Source organism: Scyliorhinus torazame, chromosome 1 (genome assembly GCF_047496885.1).
Source record: "Scyliorhinus torazame isolate Kashiwa2021f chromosome 1, sScyTor2.1, whole genome shotgun sequence".
In the NCBI taxonomy this organism is placed as follows: domain Eukaryota; kingdom Metazoa; phylum Chordata; class Chondrichthyes; order Carcharhiniformes; family Scyliorhinidae; genus Scyliorhinus; species Scyliorhinus torazame.
Window position 1 is genome coordinate 406,315,438 of NC_092707.1, and position 23,991 is coordinate 406,339,428.

The 23,991-nt window shown below is 52.6% G+C and overlaps 1 protein-coding gene across 1 annotated transcript in view; it reads right to left on the minus strand.

Moving 5' to 3' along the window:
- LOC140428158 (phosphatase and actin regulator 2-like) overlaps positions 1-23,991 on the minus strand; it is a 220,840-nt gene that overhangs the window by 78,124 nt on the left and 118,725 nt on the right. The window contains 1 exon segment of the mRNA XM_072514289.1: positions 23,342-23,422. Within this exon segment, the coding sequence (XP_072370390.1) occupies positions 23,342-23,422 (81 nt within the window).

The following is a 23,991-nucleotide window of genomic DNA, read 5'->3' on the forward strand; positions in this document are numbered from 1 at the left end:
GACGACATAGCCAACACAGTGCTCAACTGCCCCACCTGTCAGCGCTTCCAGCCGGCCCAACCACGTGAGGCCCTACAGCCCCATGAGTTGGTCACGTCACCTTGGACCAAGGTGGGCATCGACCTGTTCCACGCGTTGGGTCGAGACTATGTCCTGATCGTGGACTTATTTTCAAATTACCCAGAGGTGATACGGTTGCACGATATCACATCATCTGTGCGTGTAAGGACACCTTTGCTCGACACGGTATCCCACTCACGGTTATGTCGGACAGTGGCCCCTGCTTCGCCAGCCAGGAATGGTCCAACTTTGCCAGGTGGTACAATTTTGCCCATGTGACATCCAGTCCCCTGTACCCCCAATCCAACGGCAAAGCGGAGAAGGGAGTACATATCGCCAAATGGCTTCTCTGCAAGGCTGCCGATGCTGGGTCTGATTTCTACCTCGCCCTGCTGGCCTATCGCTTGGCTCCACTGTCCACTGGCCTGTCGCCAGCCCAGTTGCTCATGGGTCGCACCCTGAGGACGACGGTGCCGTCCATTCATGTCCCAGAGCTTGACCACGTTCCGGTCCTTCACTGGATGCAGCTGTCTCGTGCACAGCACAAGGCGGCTCATGACTCCCGTGCAGCTGATCTCCCTGCTCTGGCTCCAGATGACAATGTCCGCATCCATCTTCCGGATGGTGGCTGGTCTGCAACCGCTGTGGTCCTTCGGCAGGTGGCTCCCCGCTCGTTCCTGGTTTGTCTACTGGATGGCTCCATTCTACGCCGCATTCGACGCACCCTTTGTCTCGTTCCACGCTCTCTACGTGATCCTCCACTGTCGCCACGCCCTCCTACTGACCCTGCCACGGACAATGCAGAGATCCTGGTCACTCTGCATCCTCCTCACTCTGACGCAGTCCAGCCCGCTCCTCAGCCGGCGGCTCCCGACCCACCCTTGAGGCGGTCAACCAGAATATATCGCCCACCTCAGAGACTTAATTTGTGAACTTTGTGGACGTATGGACTTTCTGATTTGTTCTGTTCTTCCGTTTGATCGTTTACATGGTTTGTACATAGTGTTCATCTCGTTATTCTTGTGGCATTCTGTTTTTCTGCACCAGGCACCTTTCCATGTAAATAGCTTAGTTCTCATGTACATAGTCCTGTAAATATTTCGCACACACGTAGTAAGGGACATTCTCACCATACACTATTTATTGCCACACATGTACATTCTTTTATAAAAGGGGGGATGTCATAATATACACCAGTATATCATGGTGCAGACACACACTGATGGACACACAGTGGGACCAATCAACACACACAACACCGCAGCCAATCACCAGTGAGCGCACACGCACTATAAAGGGGGCATCAGAGTTCCCGCTCATTCGGGTTGCAGCTAGCTAGGAGGACAGAGCTCACAGCCTGCAGCACAGACATTCACCATGTGCTGAGTGCATCGACTGGTTAGGACAAGGCAAAGGTCTTTAGTTAAAGCTGGTATCGTGTTAACCCACAGTCAGAGTATGGTAAACAGTTAATGATTCAACAAAATAGTGTTGCACTATTTCAGGTGTTGGTGACCAGTATGTGTCCCACGGATCCAGAGCACCCAACACAACAGCGGGGTTACTAGGTTATGGGAATGGGAGGTGGGGGCATGGGCTTAAGGAGGGTGCTCTTTCCAAGGGCTGGTGCAGACTCGATGGGCCGAATGGCCTCCTTCTGCACTGTAAATTCTATGATTCTATGATTAGAGCAGTAACGATTCTTCTAAAGCATTTCATAATGGAAATATGCTCTGGGACGCGTGGAGATTGTGAAAGGTGCTACAGAAATGCAACTCTTTCTTCCCTTCTGGTTTCCTGCTTCTGGTTTTCATTGACTCTGAGTTTGAGTGAAGCAATTACCAGAGTCACAGAATGATGAAGGGTTCGAACATCTCTTCACTTCAAGTACCTCAGGGTGTAATTTACTTGTCCTTACTGGAGAGGAATAGAAGTCTAGGGACGACAGAGAGCTGTCTGAATGCACAGCGTTGAGAAAAGAACAGGTCGATTAAACTAAAGGATAAGCTACGGTTGCTATAGGGACAAATGAGCTGGCGGTGATCCGCTTCTCATTTTGTCTTGAACTTCCTCTTGTCCTCCCTTTCATTTCGCAGGAGGTGCAAAATAAACCAGTCGCACTATTAAAAGGAGAGTCAGAAATAAAATCCACATCAAATGGGGAATTGTTCAGGTTTGGGTGTCGAAGGGCTGGGGGGCCACTGAGGATGAGGAGCGACGGGTGAGTGGGACTCAGTGAGAATTACAATCTTTTCCAAAAAAATTAATTTATGGGATGTGGGTGTCGCTGGTTAGGCCGGCATTTATTGCCCACCCCTAGATGCCCTCGAGAAAGTGGGGGCGAGCTGCCTTCTTGAACCGCTGCAGTCCCCGAGGTGTAGGTACACCCACTGTGCTGATAGGGAGGGAGTAACAGAATTTTGCCCCAGTGACAGTGAAGGAACGGTGATACATTTCCAAGCCAGGGTGGTGAGTGACTTGGAGAGGAACCTCCAGGTGGTGGGGTTCCCAGGTATCTGCTGCTCTTGTCCCTCCGGATGGTAGCGGTCGTGGGTTTGGAAGATGCTGCCCAAGAAACCTTGGTGAGTTCCTGCAGTGCATCCTGATTAGTGGTTGTTGCTTCACGGCGCCAGAGACCTGGGTTCGATTCCCGGCTTGGGTCACTGTCGGCCTGGAGCCTGCACTTTCCCCCCGTGCCTGCGTGGGTTTCCTCCGGGAGCCCCGGTTTCTTCCCACAAGTCCCGAAAGACGCGCTTGTTAAGATAGTCTGAATTCTCCCTCTGTATACCCGAACAGGCGTCAGAATGTGGCGACTAGGGGATTTTCACAGTAACTTCATTGCAGTGTTAATGTGAGCCTACTTGTGACAACAATAAAGGTTATTATTATTATTGTAGATGGGGACACGGCTGCCACTGTTGGTCAGTGATGGAGGGATTGGATGTTTGTGGACTGAGTGCCAATCAGGTGGTCTTCTTTGTCCTGGATGGTAGAATCGTAAGAAACGTAAAGTACAGAAGAGGCCTTTTTGCCCATCAAACCTGCACCAACACAAGCCAACACAAGTGTTGGGGCAGCACGGTAGCATTGTGGATAGCACAATTGCTTCACAGCTCCAGGGTCCCAGGTTCGATTCCGGCTTGGGTCACTGTCTGTGCACTGTCTGTGCGGAGTCTGCACATCCTCCCAGTGTGAGCGTGGGTTTCCTCCGGGTGCTCCGGTTTCCTCCCACAGTCCAAAGATGTGCAGGTTAGGTGGATTGGCCATGATAAATTGCCCTTAGTGTCCAAAATTGCCCTTAGTGTTGGGTGGGGTTACTGGGTTATGGGGATAGGGTGGAGGTGTTGACCTTGCGCAGGGTGCTCTTTCCAAGAGCCGGTGCAGACTCGATGGGCTGAATGGCCTCCTTCTGCACTGTAAATTCTATGATAACACAAAAACCTACTCCAATCGACACTAATCCCGACACTAAGCACTTGGCCCATAGCCTTGAATGTTATGACATTTCAAAAGTTCATCCAAGTACTTTTGAAAGATTGCGAGGTTTCCTGCCCCACCCATACCCCCAGGGAGTTGAGCTCCTGGAGTGTTGGAGCTGCCCTCATTCAGGCAAATGGAGAGTATTCCATTACACTCTTGGCTTGTGCCTTGTTGACGGTGAACAGGCTTTAGGGGGTCAGCAGGTGAGTTACTTGCCGTAGGATTCCTAGCCTTTGACCTGCCCCTGTGGCCACAGTCTTAATGTGGCTAGCATGATCAGCAGAACATTGGGTGGTTGAAGCTTACAGAGAGCGGAGGGTCAATGAGGACGACATTAGAATAGTCAAGTCTGGATATGACAAAGTGAGAGGTTTCCAGTTTAAAATAGGTGAGGCGGGGGAAGAAGGAGAGGCTGTATTCAAGGTGGAAAGAGGTGTTCCTGGTCTTGGATGTGGAATTGGAAATGGAGCTCTGAGTCAAAAAGGATGGTGAAATTGCCAAGAGCCTGGTTAATCTTGCGACTGTGGCCAGGGGCAGCGATGGAGTTATTGCTGAGTTTGTTTGAGGAGACAAAGACAATTTGCTGAATTGCCCTCGGCCATGTGATGTTGGGTTTGGAGGCGGGAGAGCTTGGGAAATATGGGAAGCTGATTTGGGATGGCTTTCTGCTGCCCTCCCATGTCGGGGAACGTTCCCAGGAGCAGACGAATATAACAGGATTGGCTGCACATTCCATAGAGGCAGACAGCCAATTAGGATAGTTTATCCCCGATTTAGCCTCAGTGCCCGCTCACCACCCAAAACCAACCCCCGCCACCACTTCTGGTGCAGGTAGAGGCCACCAGCTCAAAGGAGAGACGCCACTGACTCTCTGGCAGGCTCGGGTTTCCTCAGGGCCAGAAATCGCTGAGGGGCAGCCCCCACCCTATTATCTGACCCCCCCTCCCACCAGCTAGACAATCTACCACCCCTCGACCCACATCTGCCCTCACTCGCCTGTGGCCTGGGTCCCTCCGTGGATCCAGGATCTCTGCGGGTGCATTACCAGCAGCAGCCACAACTGCTGATGGTGCTGATGAGCAATGGAGAGCTGCCAGCCTCTGATTGGGCAGTCACTCTCAGGGAGTGGGATTTTCATCCCCGGATCCTAAATCCCTGGAAGGCCCTGCATTGGCCAGTTAAGTGCCTGACGGGCACTTAATTCCAGTGAGCCTTCCTCACCGGAGATGGTCCGGAACTCCTGCTGGTCCTTCCGCCAGTGGGCAAGACCCTCGCCGCCAACATCAAATTCTGTGTGGTATTAAATTCCATCTGATGTTTCCATGTGGGGAAGATCAGAACTAAGGCCCATCAACATAAGATCATCGCTAACAAACGCAACAGGGAATTCAGGAGAAAGACCTTTGCCAAGATTCATTTTGGAAGGAATAACAGGACGACAGAGTACTGGGCTAATGGTAAGATTCTTGGCAGTGTGGATGAGCCGAGAGATCTCGGTGTCCATGTACATAGATCCCTGAAAGTTGCCACCCAGGTTGAGAGGGTTGTTAAGAAGGCGTACAGTGTGTTAGCTTTTATTGGTAGAGGGATTGAGTTTCGAAGCCATGAGGTCATGTTGCAGCTGTACAAAACTCTGGTGCGGCTGCATTTGGAGTATTGCGTGCAATTCTGGTCGCCGCATTATAGGAAGGATGTGGGAGCATTTGAAAGGGTGCAGAGGAGATTTATCAGAATGTTGTCTGGTATGGAGGGAAGATCTTATGAGGGAAGGCTGAGGGGCTTGAGGCTGTTTTCGTTAGAGAGAAGAAAGTTAAGAGGTGACTTAATTGAGGCATACAAGATGATCAGAGGATTGGATAGGGTGGACAGTGAGAGCCTTTTTCCTCAGATGGTGATGTCTAGCACAAGGGGACATAGCTTTAAATTGAGGGGAGATAGATATAGGACAGATGTCAGAGGTAGGTTCTTTACTCAGAGAGTAGTAAGGGCGTGGAATGCCCTGCCTGCAACAGTAGTGGACTCGCCAACACTAAGCGCATTCAAATGGTCATTGGATAGACATATGGACAATAAGGGAATAGTGTAGATGGGCTTTAGAGTGGTTTCACAGGTCGGCGCAACATCGAGGGCCGAAGGGCCTGTACTGCGCTGTAATGTTCTATGTTCTAAGAGTGGTGAGAGTGTGGAATGTTCAGTAATTGAGGTAAATAGCAGACATTGTTTATCCAGGAGGCTGCTGATACCACTCAGCAAGAGTTCCTCAATGGGACCTTCTCACAGCACTGCCAAGGGGTGGAGCCTGAAGAGGGGGTCCTGAAAATCACAGAATTTACAGTGCAGAAGGAGGCCATTCAGCCCATCGAGTCTGCACCGGCCTTTGGAAAGAGCACCCTACCCAAGGCCACACCTCCCCCCTATCCTCCTGTAACCTTTTGTTATGGACACTAAGGGCAATTTAGCCTGACCAATCCACCTAACCTACACATCTTTGGACTGTGGGAGGAAACCGGAGCACCCGGAGGAAACCCACGCAGACACGGGGAGAACGTGCAGACTCCGCACAGACAGTGACCCAAGCCGGGAATCGGTCCTGGGACCCTGGCGATGTGAAGCAACTGTGCTCACCACTGTGCTACCGTGCTGCCCGTAAATGCAGTGTCGCTCACTCGGGGGGGGGGGGGGGGGGGGGGGGGGCTGATGCCAGTGATTGAGGGGAGGGGCTTTTCCAGCATTTGTAGGGGTTCTGTAGGGTTATCCTGGAATCGGGCCGTCGTATTCTGAGGAGCTTGACTTTCCAGCTTCTGCCCCATGGTGCGAGTCACGCTTGGCTGCAAAAACATTTCGAAGTGTGCGACGATTGGGATCTGGATCTCGCTGATCCACCTGGCGGGAAGTGAGCCACGTTCTCCGGAGACCACACGTGGGAGTTTTGGGGAGAATTCTGCCCCCTGTTAATGATCATATTGTCAAAGAGGATGTGTGGTTTGTGGGAGTATTTGGGTCACACACTCACATTCCCTATCACACAGCTGACTTCCTCATTCATGAACACGAGAAAGTCCTGATCTTTGTTCCCCATTCCATGTAAAGTCAAAAAAAATGTTCAGCTGACTCAAATGTGAAGACAATGGGGCTGGTTTAGCACAGGGCTAAATCACTGGCTTTGAAAGCAGACCAAGGCAGGCCAGCAGCACGGTTCAATTCCTGCACCAGCCTCCCCGAACAGGCGCCGGAATGTGGCGACTAGGGGCTTTTCACATTAACTTCATTTGAAGCCTACTTGTGACAATAAGCGATTTTCATTTTCATTTAATTTCAACTCTGTTGCCAATTCCTCTTTATCCTTCCAACTGAAATTCTAATTGAGCAATGTTTACATCTGCCCTCTCGTCAAAGCAAGCTTCCTCACAGTTAATAAGGGGCTCATTTCCTACCACACACATTAATTTCTCTTTTCTCATTCCAGATTCTAACTCGCTGGTCAGGGCTTTCAAGCCAATTAACTTTTGGCTGCTCTCCAAATTTTCCTGTCCTACCCATGTCGATGCCCATTGCTGGTCAGACCATTGAATCCCCCACCCTCTCACACTTTCTCTCTCACACTTTCTCTCTCACAATTGCTCTCTCACAATTGCTCTCTCACACTTTCTCTCTCACACTTTCTCTCTCACAATTGCTCTCACACGTTCTCTCTCACAATTGCTCTCTCACAGTTTCACACTTTCTCTCTCACACTTTCTCTCTCAAAATTGCTCTCTCACAATTGCTCTCTCACACTTTCTCTCTAACACATTCTCTCTCACAATTGCTCTTTCACACTTTCTCTCACACTTTCTCTCACACAATTGCTCTCTCACACTTTCCCTCTCACAATTGCTCTCTCACGCTTTCTCTCTCACACTTTCTCTCCCACACTTTCTCTCTCACACTTTCTCACACTTTCTCTCTCACACTTTCTCTCTCACACATACATTCTCTCTCCCACACACTCTCTCTTACACACCCTCTCTCTCTCTCACACCCTCTCGCACACACACCCTCTCTCTCACACCCTCTCTCTCACACATACACTCTCTCTCACATCCTCTCTCTCACACACCCTCCCTCTCACACACACTCTCACACATACACTCTCTCTCTCACACTCTCTCTCCCTCACACATACACTCTCTCTCACACATTCTCACACTCTCTCTCCCTCACACACTCTCACACACACTCTCTCTCTCACACATTCACCCTCTCTCTCTTTCATAAACCCTCACACACTCTCTCCCTCACACACTCTCACACTCACTCTCTCACATACCCTCTCTCTTTTTCACACACCCTCTCACACACTCTCTCCCTCACACACTCACACTCTCTCTCACACACTCTCTCTCACACATGCACTCACACTCTCTCACACACTCTCACACACCCTCTCTCTCTCTCACACACCGTCTCTCTCTCTCACACTCTCTCTCCCTCACATACACTCTCTCTTTGAAACACTCACACACACACTCTCTCTCACACACTCACTCTCTCTCACACACTCACTCTCTCTCACACACACTCTCTCACACACTCACTCTCTCACACACTCACTCTCTCTCACACACTCACTCTCTCACACACACACTCTCTTTCACACACACTCTCTCTCACACACACCGTCTCTCTCACACTCTCTCTCCCTCACATACACTCTCTCTCTCTCAAACATGCACACACACACTCTCTTTCACACACACTCTCTCTCTCTCACACACCCTCTCTCTCTCACACTCTCTCTCACACACTCTCTCACACATACACTCTCTTTCTCACACATACACTCTCTCTCACACTCACGCTCACACACACACCCTCTCTTTCTTTCACACAGCCTCTCACACACTCTCTCCCTCACACACCCTCACTCTCTCACACACTCTCTCCCTCACACACCCTCACTCTCACACACTCTCTCCCTCACACACCCTCACTCTCTCACACACTCTCTCTCTCTCACACACCCTCTGTCTCTCACACAAACTCTCTCTCTCTCTCTCTCTCACCCTCTCACCATCCTTCTCCTGCTTATATTCCCTGTCACATTTGGACTTAGGAACATGCTATTCCTCCAGGAAGGTGCAGGTGCGATCCCCGCTCTATGTTAAATTAGTGGAGCTGTTGGGCATTCAGCCCTGGCACCCTGGGTTAGCCAGCTACTGTGCCATGCTGCCCATTCTGGTAACGATAGGGCTGAACATGGCTAGACCGCTTCACAATCGGCGAGAGGTGGGTAGGTTGGTGCCAATTGAAACTTCTAAAACAGAGATGGTGTTGGGTCGATGAAGTTAAGGTGCAGATCAGCCATGACCCAATAGAATGGTGGAACAAGCTTGAGGGCTGACTGACCTCCTCATCTTCCTGTTTTCAATGCCCTTGCAAGGAGCTGGGATTCTGGGAAAACATAGGAAACTGACAAAAGCAGGATACTAACTCTGTACGTTGAGGGGAGGCAATGGATTAGTGTTGATGTCATTGGACCAATAATCCAGAGGCCCAGAGGAATGCTCAGGACCACAGTGTTCACCAGAGAAGCTGGTGGATTTAAGTTCAATTAATAAATCTGGAATATGAAGCAACTCTCAATAATGGCACGCACCAAGAATTGTTGCAAAAACCCATCTGGTTCACTAATGCCCCGGGGGGGGGGGGGGGGGGAGGAGTTGGAGGGGAGGAGCTGGGAAAGGGGGGGGCAGGGGAGGGGGGAAGGGGGAGGGGGCAAGGGGAGGGGAGAGGGGGAGAGGAGAGGGGAAAGGGGGGATGGGGGAGAGGAGAGGGAGAGGTAGGGGGGGTTGGGGAGGGGGAGTTGGGGAGGATGCATGCAGGGGAGGAGGGGGGGGGTTGGGGAGGGCAAATGATGGAGAGGGTGCATGCGGAGGAGGGGGGGGGGGGTGCTGTGGGGAGGGTGCGTGCCGGGGAAGGGGGGGCTGTGGGGAGGGTGTGCGCCGGGGAGGGGGGGGCGTTGGGGAGGGCGAGTGATTGAGAGGGTGCGTGACGAGGGGGGGGGGGGGCTGTGGGGAGGGTGCGTGCCGAGGAGGGGGGGGGGGGGGCTGTGGGGAGGGTGCGTGCCGGGGACGAGAGGGGGGGTGTTTGGGGGGGGGGGGGGGTGTGCCGGGAAGTGTGCGCCTGGCCATGTGCCAGCTGGCAAGAGTCGCGACCATGCAGCCCATGGCACCTGGCTGCGGGGGGGGGGGTTTACGGGCAATGATGACATGTCGTCTGTCCCCCCCACCCCGTGCCATCCCGCCCCCCCCCAACCCCCTGCAGGCCGTTATGTTTGGTCATCACCCAGCGATGTTGGCCGCCATGGCGGGAGCCGCACTTCTACATGTTGCCCTGTGGGAGCAGGAGCAGGAGCGTGCCAAAGAGGCGGCGGAGGCTGCTGCAGAGGAGAGTGCCGCAGGGAGGCAGGTGGCAGCCGCCCGACAGGACGAGGAGGAGGAGGAGGAGGTGGTGCCAAGGCGACGGAGGTGCCCGTTGAGGCCCCGTGTGTACCGGCCCCGCTCGCCGTACCAGGACCTCACGGACCGGGCATGCAGGAGGTGACTCCGGGTGAGCCGGGAAATCGTCGTCCATATCTGCCACCTAATGGCACACCTGGCACCGCGTGGCACTGGGGGAGGACACCTTCTCCCCGTGGCCGTCAAGGTTACGGTAACCCTGAAATTTTATGCCACGGGTTCATTCCAGGCGCTGAGTGGGGACCAGTCCGGCATCTCGCATGCATCGGTGCACCGGTGTATCCGTGCAGTGCCATTGCAGACCGCGACATCTACTTCCCTGTGCACCGGGCCAGCCAGGATGCCCGGGCAGCGGGCTTCGCTGCCGTGGCCAGGATGCCCATGGTCCAGGGGGCAATCGATGGGATGCACGTCGCCGTGCGGCCACCTGCGGATAACAGGGCCGTGTTCACGAATAGGAAGGGGACCTATTCCATGAACATTCAGGTGGTCTGCGACCACCGCATGATGCTCCTGCACGTCTGCGCCCGTCACCCAGGCAGTGTACATGACTCATCCATATTGGCGCAATCTTTCATCCCCACCATGTTCGAGGGACGCCCCCCCCCCACTCTCCCCCGGCTGAGGGGCTTGTTGCTGGGCGACAGGGGTTACCCGTTGCGGTCGTGGCTGATGACGCCTGTACGGTGGCCACAGACTGACGCGGAGAACCGCTACAATGATGCCCATGCAGCAACCAGGGGGTGTGATAGAGAGGTGCTTTGGGCTGCTAAGATGCGCTTCAGGTGCCTGGACCGCTCTGGGGGGGCTCTCCAGTACCCGTCAGATAGGGTCGGCCGTAACGTTGTGGTCTGCTGCATCCTGCACAACATAGCCCAGCAGAGGGCGATGTGCTGCAGGCAGAGGAGAGGAGCAGCAAGACGGGGCGCAGACCTCCCCAGATGAGGAGGATGGGGGCAATGGTCAGGACAGATGGGCTAGACATGGACGGGAGGCTGCCCACCGTTACCGGCTGGGGCAGCGGGCACGGGACAGGCTGATAGCCGCCCGGTTCACGGACTAGGGGGGCATGGGAATCGCTGAGCATGGGCACAGACTGCACACCATGGCACCAGCTTACCACCCTCACCTCACCCACCCAACACCAACCACCCTCACCCCACCCGCATGCACACCACCCCTCCACTGCACATCCACCTGCGGCACAACGGGCCGGGCTCACACGGTCGCCGGTGGAAGCGTGTCTATTGCAGGCCATGGAGGATGATGACGACCCGCTCTGCGATTTGAGCTGGGCTCTACATCGTTGGACAATGTCTGACCCATGGCCACAGTACAATCCTCCTACCGGACCGTCCCTGCATGCGGCCGTGCCACTGCAGCGCTGTCGTCTGCCCAGGGGATGGCGAGGGCGCCCCGGGGGAGGAGGGGCACATTCACCTGAGGCAGATGTTCTATCACCCCTCACACCCACTCTGGCGCTCACCTCACACCACACCCCCGCACGCATCGGACAGAGCACAAAGGCAGCTTCTGTAGGTGTGAAAGTGATTTTAATAACAAACAGTTCATACACGTGCCCTAGCCCCAGAACTAACCTGTGCCCTGCACCCGGGCCAACTTACTCAGTGTCTAATTGTTTGGCCACACGGGCCCTTTGACTACGTCTAGGTGGTTCCCCAGACGGTGCAACAGGACTGGAGGTGGACTCCTGTGATTCCTGCCCTGTGGCTCGGGACCCCTTTGGCGGCCGTTTCCTAGGGCGGCCTGGCCTAGATGGGCCAGGCTGCGGCTCGGGCGACTGGGATGGCGAGCTGCCAGCCTGTCCTGCCTGTTGGGGGGATATGGGGGGAGGGGGATATGGGGGATATGGGGGAAGGGGGATATGGGGGAAGGGGGATATGGGGGAAGGGGGATATGGGGGAAGGGGAGATATGGGGAAGGGGGATATGGGGAAGGGGATATGAGGGAAGGGGGGAATGGGGATAAGGGGGAAGGGGGTATATGAGGAAGGGAGATATGGGGGAAGGGGGATATGGGGGAAGGGGGATATGGGGAGGGGGATATGGGGGGAAGGGGGATATGGGGGAAGGGGATATGGGGATATGGGGAAGAGGGATATGGGGATGGTGGGATATGGGGAAGGAGGACATGGGGAAATGGGGGAAGGGGATATGGGGGGATATGGGGAAGGGGATATGGGGGATGGGGGATATGAGGGAAGGGGATATGGGGGGATATGGGGGAAGGGGGATATGGGGGAAGGGGATATGGGGAAGGGGGATATGGGGGAAGAGGGATATGGGGAAGGTGGGATATGGGGAAGGAGGACATGGGGAAATGGGGGAAGGGGGATATGGGGGGATATGGGGAAGGGGATATGGGGGATATGGGGGAAGGGGATATGGGGGGATATGGGGGAAGGGGGATATGGGGACAGGGATATGGGGGAAGGGGATAAGGGGAAGGGAGATATGGGGGAAGGGGGATATGGGGGAAGGGGGCGATGGGGATGGGGAGATATGGGGAAGGGGATATGGGGGACAGGGATATGGGGAAGGGGATAAGGGAGATATGGGGGAAGGGGGAGATGGGGGAAGGGGGAGATGGGGGATGGGGATATGGGGAGGGGGATATGGGGGAAGGGGGATATGGGGCAAGAGGATATGGGGAAGGGGGATTTGGGGGAAGGGGGGATATGGGGAAGGGGAATATGGGGCAAGTGGGATATGGGGGAGGGGAGATTTGGGGGGAAGGTGGATATGGGGAAAGGGGGATATGGGGGAAGGGGGGATATGGGGGATATGGGGGAAGTGGGATACAGGGGATATGGGGATGGGAGGATAAGGGGAATATGGGGAAAGGGGAATATGGGGAAAGGGGGATATGGGGAAGGGGATATGGGGAAGGGGGTATGGGGAAGGGGGTACGGGGAAAGGGGATATGGGGAAGTGGACATGAGGGAACGGGGATATGGAGGAAGGGGGAAATGGGCCTGCGGGCTATGGGGGTAGGGGGATATGGAGGAAGGGGGGATATGGGGGAAGGGGGATATGGGGAAGGGGGTATGGGGTAAGGGGGTTTTGGGGGTAAGGGGTATATAGGGACAGGGAGTATGGGGAAGGGGGTTTTGTGGGTAAGGGGGATGGGGATATGGGGGAAGGGGGTGTGGAGAGGATATGGGGGAAGGGGGATATGGGGAAGGGAGGATATGGGGGAAGGGATAGATGGGGATGGGGAGATATGGGGAGGGGGCATATGGGGAAGGGGTTATGGGGGAAGGGGATAAGGGGAAGGGAGATATGGGAGATGGGGATATGGGGAGGGGGATATGGGGGAAGGGGGGTATGGGGAAGTGGGGATATGGGGAAGGGGAATATGGGGCAAGTGGGATATGGGGAGGGGAGATTTGGGGAAGCGGGGATAAGGGGGAAGGGGATATGGGGGAAGCGGCATACGGGGGATATGGGGGATGGGAGGATAAGGGGAAAATGGAGAAGGGGGAATATGGGGGAAGGGGGATATGGGGGAAGGGGGGATATGTGGAAGGGGTTATGGGGAAAGGGGATATGGGGGATATGGGAAAGGGGGATATGGGGGAAGGGGGATATGGGGGAAGGGGCATCTGGAGGAAGAGATGGTGAAGGGGGGATATGGAGAAGGAGGGATATGGGGAAGGGGGTATGGGGAAGGTGGATATGGGGAAGGGGATGGGGAAGGTGGGATATGGGGGAAGGGGGATATGGGGGAAGCGGAGATATGGGGGATCTGGGGGAAGCGGGTTATGGGAGATATGGGGGATGGGAGGATAAGGGGAATATGGGGGACAGGGGATATGGGGGAAGGGGATGGGGATGGCGGGATATGGGGGATGGGAGGATAAGGGGAATATGGGGGAAGGGGGGATATGGGGAAGGGGATATGGGGGAAGGGGGAAGATGGGGGAAGGGGGATATGGTGGAAGGGGGGATATGGGGGAAGGGGGATATGGGAAAGAGGGGATATGGGGGAAGGGGGGATATGGGGGAAGGGGGATATGGGGGAAGGGGGATATGGGGGAAGGGGCATCTGGAGGAAGAGATGGGGAAGGGGGGATATGGGGAAGGAGGGATATGGGGAAGGGTGTATGGGGAAGGGGATATGGGGAAGGGGATGGGGAAGGTGGGATATGGGGGAAGGGGGATATGGGGGAAGTGGGGATATGGGGGATCTGGGGGAAGCGGGCTATGGGAGATATGGGGGATGGGAGGATAAGGGGAATATGGGGGACAGGGGATATGGGGGAAGGGGGGATATGGAGAAGGGGGTATGGGGAAAGGGGATATGGAGGAAGGGGGATATGGGAGAATGGGGATATGGAGGAAGGGGGCTAGGAGGATGGGGATATGGGGGAAGGGGGATATGGAGGAAGGGGGGATATTGGGCAAGGGGGATATGGGGAAGGGGATATGGGGAAGGGGATGGGGAGGGGGGATATGGGGTAGGTGATATGGGGAAGAGGGATATTGGGGTAGGGGGATCTGGGGGAAGGGGATGGGGAAGGGGGGATATGGGGAAGGAGGGATATGGGAGAAGGGGGAATATGGGGGAAGGGGATATGGTTTAAGGGGGGATATGGGGGAAGGGGGTTGGGAAGGGGGATATGTGGGAAGGGTGATATGGCGGAAGCGGGGTTATGGGAGAAGGGGGGATATGGGGGAAGGAGGGATATGGGAGAAGGGGGGATCTGGGTGAAGGGGGGATGGGGAAGGTGAAAGGGGGAAGGGGAAAGGTGGGCAGGCAGTGGGGGGTCTCACTTGGCGCTGCGCAGTGGGCGGCGATTTTGCCGGGACGCCGGGGGTGGGGTGCGTCTTTTGTGCAGTGACGCCACGCGCGTCCGTGATGGGTGACGCCGTTGCGAATGGTGTCATGTCGCTACTAGCCCATTCCCGGCCGGAGAATTTGCGTGTTTTCTGGGGGTCGGACGTCGGAGTGATTCGCACCGTTTTTGGTGCCGGATTTGGGCCATCCCGCCGATTCACGGAGAATCCCGCCCAAGGACTCTCAATTGGGGCTCTTTCTTTCCACTGTCAGACTGATATTAAAATTCCATGTAGGGATCTGAGGAAGAGTCGCAGACCCAAAATATTAACCTAAGCTTTTTTCTTTTTTCCACAGATGCTCTTTCAGCTTCTATAGACTTTTGGGGCAGCACGGTAGCATTGTGGATAGCACAATTGCTTCACAGCTCCAGGGTCCCAGGTTCGATTCCGGCTTGGGTCACAGGCGCGCTACGGCCGGTGTGAGTTCGCGCACGGGAGTGCGTTCCCGCCGCCGCGCCGGCCCCAGGGCAATATGGTGGAGCCCTATTGAGCTATTGAGAAGAAGGTTAAGAGGTGACTTAATTGAGGCATACAAGATGATCAGAGGATTGGATAGGGTGGACAGTGAGAGCCTTTTTCCTCGGATGGTGATGTCTAGCACAAGGGGACATAGCTTTAAATTGAGGGGAGATAGATATAAGACAGATGTCAGAGGTAGGTTCTTTACTCAGAGAGTAGTAAGGGCATGGAATGCCCTGCCTGCAACAGTAGTGGACTCGCCAACACTAAGGACATTCAAATGGTCATTGGATGGACATATGGACGATAAGGGAATAGTGTAGATGGGCTTTAGAGTGGTTTCTCAGGTCGGCGCTACATCGAGGGCCGAAGGGCCTGTACTGCGCTGCAATGTTCGATGTTCTATGTTCTATCTCCTACAGGGGCCCGGCGCGGAGGAACATAGGCCCCCATGGAACCAGCCCACCCGCTGATTGGTAGGCCCCGATCGCGGGCCAGGCCACCCTGGAGGCCCCCCCCGGGGTCGGAATCCCCCCCCCCCCCCACCAGGACGGCCCCCGCAGACAGAACTTCCAGGTCCTGCCGTGTGGGACCAGAACAACCCATGCCGGCGGGACTCGGCCGACCTCGATGGGCACTCGGCTCCTTGAGACCCGGAGAATTGCCGGGGGGGGGGGGGCTTTCAACGACCCCCGACCAGTGCGGCGGTGGTCCCGCAGGCGCCGGAGAATCGGCGAGCCATCGTCGGGGCGGCATGGCACGATTCTCGCGCGCCCCCGAGGATTCTCCGACCCGGCAGGGGTGTCGGAGAATCCCGACCAGCATATCTGGGAGAATAAGAAGTAGAAGTGCTTGTAGCATGCGTTTGTAATGAGAAGTCACGCTGAAGTTGGAATTGCAAGTAAATCGATTGAGATTTTAAAGATCGCATTCGGAGAGAGATAGGGGGTGGGATGCTCCGCCCCGACACACCACATTTCTGCCTTGATCCGCTGGCGAGATTCTCCGTTCAGCCAGAGGGGGGGGGGGGGGCGGTGAGAGATGACCAGAGATCAACTCTGTGCTGAGAGAAGGTGTAAAGTCTGAAGTAACAGTGCGGTCAGAGTAGAAAGTTTTCTGACCAGGTGGATTATTTTGGGAAAGTTTTGAAAGATTGCTTTAACAGTGTAATTTTAATCTCATCTGCTTAAGTTTTTTTCTTTGTGTTAATAAATCTTTTTAAGTTTTAAAATTCTAGAAGTGCTACTGGAGGTCTGTACTTCGGCAATCAGTCGCTCCATCTTGTTTTCAAAATACAGAAAAAGGACACGATGAGGAGGTTTTCCTCTGGGATTTTGGCTTGATCAGCACAGACCATCTGCTGTGGTGGTGACACTACAGTGTTGGGTAAAGGTTGAAGGAAGGACAACTGAAAGGTTATGGAGAGAGAATGCCGCTGAGTTGGACAAATTCTGATGTAATCCAGGATTAGCCCGGACACTTTATATTGGACAATGAGAAACAGGAGCACGGGTCAGGACTGACTGAAGAGAAATTTCTTTCATTCAAAGATCCAAATGTTTAGAACAGTCAGGCAGGTTGGATAGTGAACAGGGCATTGAAGATACTGAAGATGAGCTTGTTGCTGTAATAGGATGATCATGTGCCTTGGAACGTTCCCTATGTTAGATACATGTTTGGTTTTGTTAAATTGAGCCCAATCTTCCCCTGATGAACAGAAAGTATTCCATCGCACTATTTAATAATAATCACTTATTGTCACAAGTAGGCTTCAATGAAGTTACTGTGAAAAGCCCCTAGTCGCCACATTCCGACGCCTGTTCAGGGAGGCCGGAACGGGAATTGAACCCGCGATGCTGGCATTGTTCTGCATTGTAAGCCAGCTATTTAGCCCACTGTGCTAAACCAGCCCCTCTTTCAATGAAGAGTGAGGGGATTGTCTGGAGTGTCAGTTTACAGGAGATTATCATGCCGTTAATTACATGACTGTTTGTTGAAGCTTGCTGTGCACATATTGGCATTTCCTCGATTAGAATGGTAACTGGCTGTGGTGGTATGTATTAGGGGTAGTATGGTACCTGTGAAGCCGAGAGGCTATTGGCAGACAGGCACTGGGTCCTGGTTGGATCTGCCGCCTGCTGGCTCCACCCAGCAAGGTGGAGTATAAGAGCCCGGGTTCTCCCAGCAGCCGCATTCTGTAACTGAGCTGCTGGGGAACAAGTCTTGCTTAATAAAGCCTCGATTGACTTCATCACTTCTCGACTTGTGAGTAATTGTTGCGTTACACTGGCCTGGCACAGTACTGCAATAGCTGTAAAGGGTTTTAAAGTTGATACGAGGCGCGATATAAATGCAAGTAATTTTTTTTCATGCCAAATGGTGGCAAGGTAGCACAGTGGTTAGGGTCCAAGGTTTGATTCCCGGCTTGGGTCACTGCCTGTGCGGAGTCTGCACTTTCTCCCCGTGTCTGGGGTACAAAGAACAAAGAAAAGTACAGCACAGGAACAGGCCCTTCAGCCCCCCAAGCCCGTGCCAACCATGCTGCCCGATTAAACTACAATCTTCTACACTTCTTGGGTCCGTATCCCTCTATTCCCATCCTATTCATGTATTTGTCAAGATGCCCCTTAAATGTCACTATCATCCCTCCTTCCACCACCTCCTCCGGCAGCGAGTTCCAGGCACCCACTACCCTCTGTGTAAAAAACTTGCCTCGTACATCTCCTCTAAACCTTGCCCCTTGCACCTTAAACCTATGCCCCATAGTAATTGACCCCTCTACCCTGGGGAAAAACCTCTGACTATCCACTCGTTCTATGCCCCTCATAGTTTTGTAGACCTCTATCAGGTCGCCCCTCAACCCATGTCATTCCAGTGAGAACAAATTGAGTTTATTCAACCGCTCCTCATAGCTAATGCCCTCCATATCAGGCAATATCCTGGTAAATCTCTTCTGCACCCTCTCTAAAGCCTCCACGTCCTTCTGGTAGCGTGGTGACCAGAATTGAACACTATACTCCAAGTGTGGCCTAACTAAAGTTCTATACAGCTGCAACATGACTTGCCAATTCTTAGACTCAATGCCCTGGCCAATGAAGGCAAGCATGCCGTATGCCTTCTTGACTACCTTTTCCACCTGTGTTGCCCCTTTCAGTGACCTGTAGACCTGTACACCTAGATCTCTCTGACTTTCAATACTCTTGAGGGTTCTACCATTCACTGTATATTCCCTACCTGCATTAGACCTTCCAAAATGCATTACCTCACATTTGTCTGGATTAAACTCCATCTGCCACCTCTCCGCCCAAGTCTCCAAACGATCTAAATCCTGCTGTATCCTCTGACAGTCCTCATCGCTATCTGCAATTCCACCAACCTTTGTGTCGTCTGCAAACTTACTAATCAGACCAGTTACATTTTCCTCCAAATCATTTATATATACTACGAAGAGCCAAGGTCCCAGCACTGATCCCTGCGGAACACCACTAGTCACAGCCCTCCAATTAGAAAAGCACCCTTCCGTTGCTACTCTCTGCCTTATATGACCGAGCCAGTTCTCTATCCACCTTGCCAGCTCATCCCTGATCCGGTGTGACTTCACCTTTTGTACCAGTCTACCATGAGGGACCTTGTCAAAGGCCTTACTGAAGTCCATATAGATAACATCCACTGCCCTACCTGCATCAATCATCTTTGTGACCTCTTCGAAAAACTCTATCAAGTTAGTGAGAGATGACCTCCCCTTCACAAAACCATTCTGCCTCTCACTAATACGTCCATTTGCTTCCAAATGGGAGTAGATCCTGTCTCGAAGAATTCTCTCTAGTAATTTCCCTACCACTGACATAAGGCTCACCAGCCTGTAGTTCCCTTGATTATTCTTGCTACCCTTCTTAAACAAAGGAACAAAGGTAGTCCCGACGGATTGGAAATTAGCAAACGTGACACCACTGTTTAAAAAAGGAGGTAGGCAGAAAGCAGGTAATTATAGGCCAGTGAGCTTAACTTCGGTAGTAGGGAAGATGCTGGAATCTATCATCAAGGAAGAAATAGCGAGGCATCTGGATGTAAATTGCCCCATTGCGCAGACGCAGCATGGGTTCATAAAGGGCAGGTCATGCCGAACTAATTTAGTGGAATTTTTTGAGGACATTACCAGTGCGGTAGATAATGGGGAGCCAATGGATGTGGTATATCTGGATTTCCAGAAAGCCTTTGACAAGGTGCCACACAAAAGGTTGCTGCATGAGATAAAGATGCATGGCATTAAGGGTAAAGTAGTAGCATGGATAGAGGATTGGTTAATTAATAGAAAGCAAAGAGTGGGGATTAATGGGTGTTTCTCTGGTTGGCAATCAGTAGCTAGTGGTGTCCCTCAGGGATCAGTGTTGGGCCCACATTTGTTCACAATTTACATAGATGATTTGGAGTTGGGGACCAAGTGCAATGTGTCCAAGTTTGCAGACGACACTAAGATGAGTGGTAAAGCAAAAAATGCAGAGGATACTGGAAGTCTGCGGAGGGATTAGGTTAAGTGAATGGGCTACGGTCTGGCAGATGGAATACAATGTTGACAAATGTGAGGTTATCCATTTTGATAGGAATAACAACAAAATAGATTATTATTTAAATGATAAAATATTAAAACATGCTGCTGTGCAGAGAGACCTGGGTGTGCTAGTGCATGAGTCGCAAAAAGTTGGTTTACAGGTGCAACAGGTGATTAAGAAGGCAAATGGAGTTTTGTCCTTCATTGCTAGAGGGATGGAGTTTAAGACTAGGGAGGTTATGCTGCAATTGTATAAGGTGTTAGTAAGGACACACCTGGAGTATTGCTTTCAGTTTTGGTCTCCTTACTTGAGAAAGGACGTACTGGCACTGGAGGGTGTGCAGAGGAGATTCACTAGGTTAATCCCAGAGCTGAAGGGGTTGGATTACGAGGAGAGGTTGAGTAGACTGGGACTGTACTCGTTGGAATTTAGAAGGATGAGGGGGGATCTTATAGAAACATATAAGATTATGAAGGGAATAGATAGGATAGATGCGGGCAGGTTGTTTCCACTGGCGGATGAAAGCAGAACTAGGGGGCATAGCCTCAAAATAAGGGGAAGTAGATTTAGGACTGAGCTTAGGAGGAACTTCTTCACCCAAAGGGTTGTGAATCTATGGAATTCCATGGCCAGTGAAGCAGTTGAGGCTCCTTCTTTAAACGTTTTTAAGATAAAGAGAGATAGTTTTTTAAAGAATAAAGGGATTAAGGGTTATGGTGTTCAGGCCGGAAGTGGAGCTGAGTCCACAAAAGATCAGCCATGATCTCATTGAATGGCGGAGCAGGCTCGAGGGGCCAGATGGCCTACTCCTGCTCCTAGTTCTTATTTTCTTATGTCTGCGTGAGTTTCCTCCAGGTGCTCCGGTTTCCTCCCACAGTCCAAAGATGTGCAGGTTAGGTGGATTGGCCACGCTAAGTTGCCCATAGTCTCCACAAAGGTTAGCTGGGGTTACTGGGATAGGGTAGAGGTGTGGGCTTAAGTAGGGAGTTCTTTCCAGTGCAGACTCAATGGGCCGAGTGGCCTTCTTTTGCACTGTAAATTCTATCATTCTATGATACTCACTGAGTAACACCATTGGGAAGAATTTGAAAAAGGAATTAATTTAACCAAGCAACCGAATGTTTACGCAGTCCTTTAACACATTCATTGCTGAAACTCCAGCTGCAGCTCCCCTCCTGGGTGTAGGGTAGCTGTGCAGTGTGGATTCAGCCTGTGCTGAAAACAGTCAGGAGGTGTAAAGGAATAGGTTCATGAGAATCGTACTAACCAAAGTTCACACACTCGGGGGGAAGGAAATTTTGAGAGCTGGAATTTATTTATTTTTCTTCAAAAGGCAGAAAGCTGGAGAAGAAAAGGCGTCGCTTTCTGACAGTCTCAAACGTGAAAGAGAGGAAATTGAAACAGGAAATGTTGACCAAGGTTTACGAAGCGGTGAAGCTGAGTGCCGAACTGAAAAGGTGATGCGCGCGGGCTACAAGAGGAAGTGGAGTCAGCGGGGAGAGGGAGGAGAGGCACTGAAGGACTTCCAATAGTATTTCATAGATTGTTCCATACAACATGCACATTGAGCCAACCTTCCTGAGCAATCAATGTCAGAGAAGGAAATGCCGAGGGCTGAATTATGTAGTCATCTCCTGAAGATGCTGGCTGCGGAGGGTCTCACACTGAGCGAATCTGCATCCCCCCCTCATCGTCTGCCAGCAAAGGCATTAGGCCAGCATCCAGTCCTGGCCCGAATCGCCGTGGGTGGAGGGTAGTGGGTGCCTGGAACCCGCTGCCAGTGGAGGTGGTGGAAGCAGGGACGATAGTGACGTTTAAGGGGCATCTTGACAAATACATGAATAGGATGGGAATAGAGGGATACGGACCCCGGAAGTGTAGAAGATTTTAGTTTAGATGGGCAGCATGGTCGGCACAGGCTTGGAGGGCCGAAGGGCCTGTTCCTGTGCTGTACTGTTCTTTGTTCTTTATTCCTGAAAACTGCTGCTCTCAGGAGCCACAAGGGTTTAATGCAACGACTAGCACCTTTTAAATGCTGAATCTCCCGCCAGGCATTTCCTCCAGAAAACCACTTAGGTACATCTGAGACAGATGACGTCACTGATAGTCAACGGTGCACAGCATCCACCTAAAAGATTTTAAATCTTGAGTATAACACAGGCGAAAGGATGAATGGATGGAGGAAGGAAGGGATAGAAGAAGGGATGAAAGAAAGAAGATAAAACGCTGGCATTTGTTAATCACACCTTTCACAGCCTCAAGATGTTCCAAAACACTTCCGACCTGGTGAAGTTGTGCACTATTGTGATGCAGGAAGCACAATTGCACAGCAAGATCCCGCAAAGAGTGATGTGATAATGGTCAGATAATTTCTTTATCTTTATCCTTATTATTGTCACAAGTAGGCTTCCATTAACACTGCAATGAAGTTCCTGTGAAAAGCCCCCAGTCGCCACACTCCAGCACACGGTGGGAGAATTCAGAATGTCCAATTCACCCAACAAGCATGTCTTTCGGGACTTGTGGGAGGAAACCGGAGCACCCGGAGGAAACCCACGCAGACACGGGGAGGATGTGCAGACTCTGCAGACAGTGACCCAAGTGGGAATCGAACCTGGGACCCTGGTGCTGTGAAGCAACAGTGCTAACCACTGTGCCACCATTAATTAGTTTGGGTGAAGCTGGTTCAAGGATAAATATCGGCCAGGCCACTGGAGAAAACATCCTGATTTTCTTCAAAACACTGACCTGGGGGGGGCGGGATTCTCCCAGCTCAGGCCGGGCTGGAGAATCGCCAGGACGGGCGCGAATCGCGCCACGCCGCCCCGCTGATTCTCCAGAGAGCGGAGAATCGGTGCTATAGGCGCCAGCGCGGACGGCGCGATCGGGGCCCACCGATTGGCGGGCCGGCCTCTCGGGCTGGGGGCCTCTTTTGTTCCGCGCCGACTCCTGTAGCCCTACGCCATCTTGCGTCGGGGCCGGCACGGAGAAGGGAGCCACTGCGCATGCGCGTATTGGCGCCGGTCCCACTGCGCATGCGCAGACCCGTGGCGCCCATCTGACACTGGCGATCGGCAGCTGGAGCGGAGTGGGTCGCTCCCGTGCCGTGCTGGCCCCCCTGTCGGGGTCAGAATCGTTTACGACGGAGTCAACACATAGCCTCAGGGTCAGAGAATCTCGCCTGGGAACTTTCAGATCCTTCTGAAAGGGCCAATAGAGCCTTGGGTTAACATGTTATCTGAAAGATGGGGACTGCAGTTTAGATGCAGCCAAAAGAATTGTATTACGTATTGTCTTAAGTCTCCTAAGCATACATTATTCACAAATGTTACCAAAGTGCATATTTTTCTACTACATCTACAGCCTCAACAGCACTAATTTAAACACAGTGAGACTCTCCTTCGATCTGGCTGGCGACCACGGGACTCACCCTGATCAGGAATCTCCTTCAGAACTCCTCTCCTTATCAGCTCGTTCCGACTCTGCCTGGTTGATATTTTCCTCTCCAGCACTACCATAAAGAGGGCGAATGGAGAAAAAGAGAGAGAATGACTTAAATGCAGGAAATTATTCATCAATAAGCAACGGCTTGTGATCATCGACATTCAGAGATCTCCCCAATAACTGAGTGAATGAAATGAAATGAATGAAAATCGCTTATTGTCACAAGTAGTCTTCACTGAAGTTACTGTGAAAAGCCCCCTAGTCACCACATTCTGGCACCTGTTCAGTGAATTGAACCGTGCTGCTGGCCTTGGTCTGCTTTACAAGCCAGCTATTTAGTCCACTGTGCTAAACCAGCCCCTGAAGACCATAAGGATGTTGATTGTGGGAATTCAGCGATGGTAATGCCATTGACTGTCAAGGGGCAATGGTTAGATTGTCTCTTGTAGGAGATGGTCATCGCCTGGCACTAGTGTGGCACGAATGCCCAAGTCTGGAATTGTCCAGACCTTGCTGCGTGTCAGCTTCACGTGTGCAGTCGCGAATAGAGCTGAACATTGTTCAATCATCGGCGAAAGTCCCCACTTCTGATTTTATGATGGAAGGGAGGTCATTGATGAAGCAGCTGAAGATCTT